Source organism: Eurypyga helias, unplaced genomic scaffold, assembly GCF_000690775.1.
Source record: "Eurypyga helias isolate BGI_N326 unplaced genomic scaffold, ASM69077v1 scaffold32609, whole genome shotgun sequence".
NCBI lineage: Eukaryota > Metazoa > Chordata > Aves > Eurypygiformes > Eurypygidae > Eurypyga > Eurypyga helias.
In genome coordinates this window covers 10,858-18,178 of record NW_010274539.1, presented here as the reverse complement: position 1 = coordinate 18,178, position 7,321 = coordinate 10,858, and the positions used below count along the sequence as shown (strand labels likewise).

Below are 7,321 nucleotides of genomic sequence, written 5' to 3'. Positions count from 1 at the left end.
GCAGGTCCTGCTGCGATGCACCGAGTCCCTTCCGCCGGCGCTGTGTGCCCCCGGGAGCGCGGATGCTCGTTCTGTGGAGCCTTTGCCTCTTGGCTCCTTTGGAGAGGTTGTTGTCCGGTGCGACAGAAACAGCTCAGAGGGTCGGGAGAGGTCTGTCTCAAATCACAGCGCCGTTGAGGTCTGTCACCTTGCAGTCAGCTGCGGGATCAGAGAGACAGTTTCCACCTCTTACAGTGATGGGGGGGGACTTCCTGCTGGAGCTGCTGACTGGAAGCCGAGGGTGTGAAAGCGTTGGTTGTAGCTGGGTGACGGTTGTGTTCACGTCCCCTGACGGGGCTGGGGTGTTCTTTGAGGGTCATTTCACTTCCCGCTGCTGAGCCGGGTAGGTCGCCCTGTGCGTTACCAGAGCCCTGGGGTTACAGCGGTGAATCAGTGGGACTGTGGCGCCGTGGGAATGAAATGAGACCTCAGGCAGTGAAGGTGTTGGAGAACAATCCGGCATGTTCAGAGTGACCAGGTTGGGATTTGGGGTGTGGGACTGAAGCTGTGGGCTGGGTCCGGTTTCCCTTGCCGTGCCGAGCTCAGGGTGTTTTTGTCGAGCCCACCATCTGCTCTGCAGGGCAGTGCTCCCGGTGTGCCGGTGCGCCTGTTCTCTGGGTTTGAGAGGTGACTGTCATACGCTGCATGGAAACATTCGAGCTCTCAGCTGCCCTTTTCCCCAGGCACGCTCGGTTGATGCCGGCCTCAGTAACTTTGTTCCTTGTCAGCGAGGTACCTTTTCCGTTTTCCTTGCCAGTTGCTGTTGGGTCCTTTCAAGAGCTGCATGTTCTTTTGGAACCTCTCCAGCCTTCCCTTGCCAGTCTCGCTCCAACAGGTTTTGTTGCCATTCCCTGAACTCGTTTCACGTTTCCAGCTGCAAACTGGTCCTCGCTGCTGGCTTCGGCGGCTTTGGCTGCCTCTTCCCAAAAGCCTCTTGAGCTTGTTCTTACGCAGTTCCTTCCCCTTCTCTTCAGTCCTTGGGACCTCGAGCCCTGCTGACGTCGGGAGCGCGGGAAGGTCAAAGTGGGAGGATGCACGAAGGAGCAGGATGAAGAGGTTTCTTTGTGTCGGAGCAGGAGTAGGTGAGGTGACTTCGAAGTGTTGGATGGAGACACGGCTGGAGAGGGATGGAGTGTAGTACCCGGGTGCGGTTTTAATCCCAGATTTGCTGACAAGTGTGAGAAAGAGAAACCTGTAGTGGTGTGGAACGGGCTGGTGAGCAGGAACGAGACAGGAACAGGCTGACGGTGACGGTAGGCTCCGGCGTTGAGACAGAACGACGGGGAAGTACTGGAGCCTGTAGGCCTTACAGGGAGGTTGGGGAAGAAATTGGGATGCTTGTGCAACAGGTTTGGGCACTTCCAGTGAAAGATAACGGCAGTTTTCAAGCTGGACTTTGCTCCGAGTTACCTGTTGACCTGTTGTAAGACAGAACAAAGCTCAGATCCTGCTCAAGGCGTGTGGCACCTCGTGGCCACAGCGCTCTGACGCCGCTGGCAGCAGGACAGCGTCTGCAGTGATTGCTGCTCTGAGCCATAGGACATGGTTAGTTGTGTGAAAGTCCCCGTACTTCAGGACTTATGGGGTCTCTGTTTCGATTTAAGAGCTCCCCTTTCCCAGTACGCAGTCCCACGCATTACCGTGGCCTGCGGAGTGCTGCTCGCTGCACCTGCTGTCACGACTGCATCGGTGTGACCTCGTGCCCGTCTCAAACGCACTGGGACCGGTGGGGTGGTTGGGAGCTCTTCTGGGTTCATGTTCCTTAACATCCTCTGCCTTGACCATTGCTTCCCTTCGTAAGGTGACAGCAAAGTGCTTCCATGTGGAGCGTGAGGGTGGGGAATTGCAGTTGGCCCAGAGCGCAACGCTTCAATCCAGCGCAGTCTCTGCTGGGGGGGTCTCTGCTGGGGGGTTGCCGGTGGCTTCGGGAGCACGCCAAGCAGGAGCGTGCCTGAGGCAGCTCCCAGGGTTGGCCGGAGGCAGCTCGCAGAGTTGGCCGTCAGTCGGGATGGGTGTCGTCAGCTGCAGATTGAAATTCTTCACTTCTGGTATTTAGATGTGTCTTAGCAGCATCTTAGCCGGAGCGTGGAGCTGCCCCCCACAGTGGTGTGTGGGGCAAGCTTTGGGTGCAAGCGGTGCGGCTGCATCATGCCGTGTTCTTCGGGTGAGGAAGAAACGACAGATTCTGGAGGTTGCACACACCTGGGTTCCAGGGGCTGAGATGCTCTGGGGACCAGGACGGCCTCTTCTTTGGTAGTGTTGGATCATTCTGTGCCACTGAAGGGCAGGTGGCCTTTCCTGGTCAGTGGCTGCAGGGGGTCACCCTGGGGGGGCAGCTTTCTGGGGCAGCCTGGGGCTGGTGAGGGAACCGCAGTATCTCTTAACGCATACTTCCCGGGCAAACTTCTGCTGTCGTTGCCTGACCCTTGATTACCTGCTACAAATTGTTCAGCCTCCCAGGCGCTATCTGAAGCGTGTCTGCTGACCCTTTATCCCAGGCCATTTGGGGATAAAAGCATCATTCTGTGTAATTCCGACAACACATAATTCTGCCAATGCGCTCTGTCCCAACCTTCCTTCCGTTCCTGGCATCACCCCCCTTCTCTCTGGAAAATCCTGAGCATGTCTGAGGCGAAGCTGCATTCTGTAAACGTCCCCTCCATGTCGGGGTATGTAGCCACACTGGGGACTGCTGTGTCGAGCTGGCCGCAGCCCGGATTCTCACTGAATCCAGTGGGAAGGTCACTTAGAGCCGCTCTCCTGAGATCAGGAACTGCTCAGGGTGGTCTTGTACAGGGCAGTGCCAGGGTCACGCATTTCCCCATTCCCGCAGCGCAGTGAGCCTGTACTTGGGGTATCAGAACGTCAGGTTCCCCTGACATGACTAATCCCGGCACGCTCCGTGTTGCAGGAGCCCCGTTCCACTTGGCGTTGCCGAAGGAGGGTGACGTCATTCAGCCCCTGACCAGTATAACGCCGCCTCCTCTCGGCCAGCTGAAAATGGGACCCAGAAGACACAGCACCCCAATTGGTGAGTCTGGCCCTGTTTGGAAGCGGCTGATTCTTGATGGGGTAGCTCAAACCTGCCCTGGCCAAAGACGTTGCTGGTCCCTGGGGAGGGATTGTCCCATCCCCACACGTTCTCCACACTCTCTGATGAAGGGGTTTGCTCCCTGCGTGTCGGGAGCATACAGAAAGGGAAGTGAGTGTTCCTGCTTGGGTAGCAGTACCGGTTCTCTTGCAAGCCGAGGGTGGTACCCTGCTGCGGAACTTGGATGGTTTGGGCACTGGACAGGAGTCTCCGCTCTGCGCTGCTGCCAGCTGGCTGCAGTGCAGCACCGTCAGAGAACTGGGACCTGGCCCCCAGCGTGAGTGGCAGTAGCTACTTTTTAGTTTACTTTTCTTCTCTTTTTCCGTTTTCAGTGGACGACAGTTGTCCGGAGAGCACTATAGCAACTAGTGACGTTACAGCAGAGGGCACGATGGGCACCAACGTCACCGTGGAAAGTGCGGTGGTATCAGCAGACATGTCGGAAATGTGCGAGAAGGAGGAGTCTGGTGCAGTTCCTGAGCCTGATGCAAAACTCTCTCTGCGAATGACCCTGGTCACCCCTGTGAACGACGGGAGCGAGGATTCCCTGCCATTCAGTTTGGAAAGTAAGAGGAGGAAACCACGAAGCGTACAGGCCCTGCTAGACGTCCGCCCTCTCTCAGAGCCTCTCTGCGGCTCTCCCCGAGACCGGCTCCGAGTCGCTGCAATTCTCTTGCCTTTTGGGCGGTGTCACGCATTCGGTTCTCTGTTTCTGCAGTGCTCTAAGGAAGGGTGGAGAGAGGAGGGGCCTCTCTTGTGAGGAAAGGTCTTTCCAGAAGACTGGAAATTGTCACGTGTAGTGGCGATGGCACAGGGCAGGAACTGGAGTTTGACTGTACCCAGGGGGGGAAGGTTTTAAAAGTACAATCTGGACAAAAAAGTTTGACAGCATTTTAGCTACAACAGCGAGAGTGTAATGGCCTAAAACTTGCAGAAACTCGAGTCTGTGGTGAGAAGTTGGGCCTGGGCACCCTTTGTCCGGCCTTGCAGAACCTCTCTTCAATGAGTCTGGGTGCTGGGAGGGCGCAGGAGAGTCTGTCCGGGCAACACCACAATCTTACTTCCCTTCCTTCTTGTTTCAGAGCCTGCGGCCGGTGACAGGAAGGATGGATCGGATGGATCTGCTGCTGCTGGGGCTGCTGCCAGGTACCTGGGCTGCTTGCTGTGCAGCTGACGCCAGGGTCTGGGCAGGGCCTGTTCTCACGCCCTGCCAGCGGGAGGCAGGAAGAGGCGCAGAGGCAGAAGTAGCCGTGACAGCAGCTCTGGCTCTGCGCAGGTTGCAAGGACATAGGCAGGGTGGGCGTCCCGCCTCCTCTTCCACCGGAGGTGGCGGCTTCCTAGTGATGCCAGCACTTGCCTCCTGATTGTAGTCGAAGCAGAATTCCATGCCGTGTGCAGTCCCGAGTGCAGGTCTGCCCTGTCCACCCCTGAAATTTCAAACAGGTGGTTTTCTGCTGCCTTCCTTACTGTGGGTCCTTGGCAAAGAGTGTGAGTTCTGAAGGAGAATCCTCTCTCTGATATGAAGCTGATAGAGGCGTGACCAGGCACTGGCACACTGAAATCGAGTTGAGCGTGTTGACCAAGACATAAGTTACTCCCTTGGTCTTTTGATCTGTGTGTATCCGTCTCGTGTGGCAGTTAGCCCCCAGCGCTGCTTGGCTGTAGCTGCTGCAGAGTGCCGGCTGTGAGCAGTCCTGAGACTGGTCAGGAGAGTCACCTGGATGAAGTACAGGGGTTTGGGGCGGTGAGAAGAGTTTGCAATGAGCTCAGTCTCTTGTCACGGCGTTGCATGCTGGCTAGCAGTCACACCTCAGTGCTGAGGGTGCGTGGAGTCGTTCCTGGCTGGCTGAGGGGGTCCTGGATGCCTTTGGAGGTCCAGGTTGAACTTGGTCTCTCAGTGGGGGCTTTATGACTGCCGTTCCCTGTACCTTCGCGGTGTCACGAAGACCCTGGGAAGCAAGCCGTAAATGGTCTAACTGTGCTCCCTGGCGGGTACTGGCGATGGTAGATGCTGAAACTCGTAATGGCACTGCGGGTTTCCACACTAACTTCCTGGAATCATTATGCTGCCGTTGGCTGTCAGGGATGGAAACGCCATTGCAGCTTGTCCCGTGACCTCTGAGACTGAGCACCTCGCTCGTCTGTGGCTGTACAGCTTGGCAAGCTCGGTGCCAGCTCTTGCTTTCCCAAGGGCCTAGAGAACTCTTGTTTTGCTGAATAAGGGATTTTCCCACTCCCTGATGCTTGTTTGTTTGTTTGTTTGTTTTAAATCTGCACTGCTAGCTCCCAGAAAGCATCATCTGTGTTTAGTCGTGTCTGTGAAGTTCGTCGAGAGGATGAGGCCAGAGGTCATGGTCTTTCCACTTCTCCGTTTAGGTAACTCCTCACAGTCTTTGCCTGCCAGTCCTGGTTGGATTTATGTGCACGTGTGCATTTTCTGCATCAAAGAAATTGCACTAAGTCATTGTCTTTGGGTGACTTAGAAGGTTGGGGACAATGGGGTAAGTATGAAAAGTACTGTCTCTCTGTGTCTTTTTGACTGAGCAGCGATGCGATTCCAGCTGGCCGAAGTGCTTCGGTGAAATCTGGGGCTTGAGAGAATGGAAATCGGACTTCCAGCTGCTTTAAATACCTTTTCTTTTTCCTGCTCCATGATCTTCTGCTGTAGCGTGTTTGTTACCCTTTCTGCATGGTCTCCCTTCCGGGTCCCTCTGGTTTTGCTGCTTCTGGTCGCTTTGGCTGTCCTGCTGCAGAGTGTAGGGTGCGGCTGGAGGAGCAGGTGTAGAAACCTGCTTCTTCAGTGGTTTCCGTTCTGTCCTTCGACAGGGCAGTGAGGTCTTGGTCTGTGCAGAAGGAGTAACCTGTGTCTCAGGAGCGCTGAGCAGTTACGCTGAAGACACTGATGAGCAGGAGTTGCGGGGTGGGCGATGCACAGCCAGGATGGAAGGCAGCTGCTGCCCAGAGCTCCCACGAGCACAAGGGCAGCCGAACGTATGCCTGTAGTAAGGCTCAGTGCACAGTCCCATATAGCGCCTGGCAGCACCGGGACAGGGCAGACAGGTCTCATGAAAGCACTGGACAGCATCTGTGCTGGTGCTCTGCCTCCTCATGCCAGGTGTGGGTACCAGTGTCCAGGCAGAGAAGCGCTGAAGCCGCTCCCAGGCGGCATGGCTTCTGCAAAGACGCTGCCTGGTTAGGGCCTGCGCCTGGAGTGCGATTGCTTTGGTAGTGGTGGGAACAGCGCCTGGTTCCTACAGGCGTTGGCCGTCCTTGCTGCTGTGTGAACCCCTGGAGAGACGGTGGGGAGTGGTTTTGTGATGGGAGACTCCCCGGGTTCGCCGCGCTCAGAGGCAACTGAACGACGGCCAGGGTCGGAGTTTCATAGTGCTTTCGCCCGCGTGGCAGCATGGTGGTTGTCTCGTTTTTTCACCAGTCACCCTGACCTGCGTATAACTGATTTGCAGGGGGAATCTGTTCGGTTTTCCTGGGTCGCAGGAAGATGCTGGAGTACATGAAAACGCCGGTGGCTGGCAGTCCCAGCAGCACAAGGCGGCTGACGGTGGTGGGCAGGTCCTGGTTCCTGAGAGGACGCAGCGGGATGGCCGTCAGCAGCCTGGTGCAGAGGCTGGGGCGTCTGTGGGGACCGGCCCTGTAAGCGCTCAGCCAGGAGAGGGGAGAGGGATGCAGAAGAAATCGAGTAAGGCGGTGACGATGGATGAGAGCCGAGAGAGGTGGGCACACACCAAGAATCAAGGGGTCCAAGCTACAGCAGACTGTCGGTCCACCCCGGTAACTGTTACGGCAGCAACACAGACGTCAGGAGAAATCCGCAGGCAGGTGGAAGTGGGAACCAGCATGTCTGGGCAGAGACCTGAGCAACAAGACGCCAACATCCAGACTGAGGAGAGTGGGGACAAGCTTGCCAACGCCTCTGGCGAGGACACCGACTCCCTGCACAGTCAGGTGGGCTGCAGGTGTTCACTGTATGGCTTCAGAGCCGTGGAGGGCCCTTCAGCCAGTGAATCCACTTGCAGAGGGGTCTCTGTCGGAAAGAGCCGAACGCCCATCTTCAAGCGACGGTGGTGCGAGCTGGCACACTGTGCCAGCGCGGGGTGGGCAGCACAAGGCCGAGAAGTAAATGTCTCCATGATTATGGAGATACTTGCTTCTCCCAAGCTGGGGGGGGCTTTT

General features: G+C 56.7%; 1 protein-coding gene across 1 annotated transcript in view; it reads left to right on the top strand.

The window, feature by feature from the left end:
- TP53BP1 (tumor protein p53 binding protein 1) overlaps positions 1-7,321 on the top strand; it is a gene marked incomplete at its 5' end in the record, with an annotated part of 25,242 nt that overhangs the window by 9,130 nt on the left and 8,791 nt on the right. Inside the window, 5 exons of the mRNA XM_010159841.1 lie at positions 2,951-3,070; positions 3,463-3,696; positions 4,213-4,276; positions 5,414-5,506; positions 6,595-7,093. Coding sequence (XP_010158143.1) covers positions 2,951-3,070; positions 3,463-3,696; positions 4,213-4,276; positions 5,414-5,506; positions 6,595-7,093 — 1,010 coding nt within the window. The remainder of the gene's footprint in view (positions 1-2,950; positions 3,071-3,462; positions 3,697-4,212; positions 4,277-5,413; positions 5,507-6,594; positions 7,094-7,321) is intronic.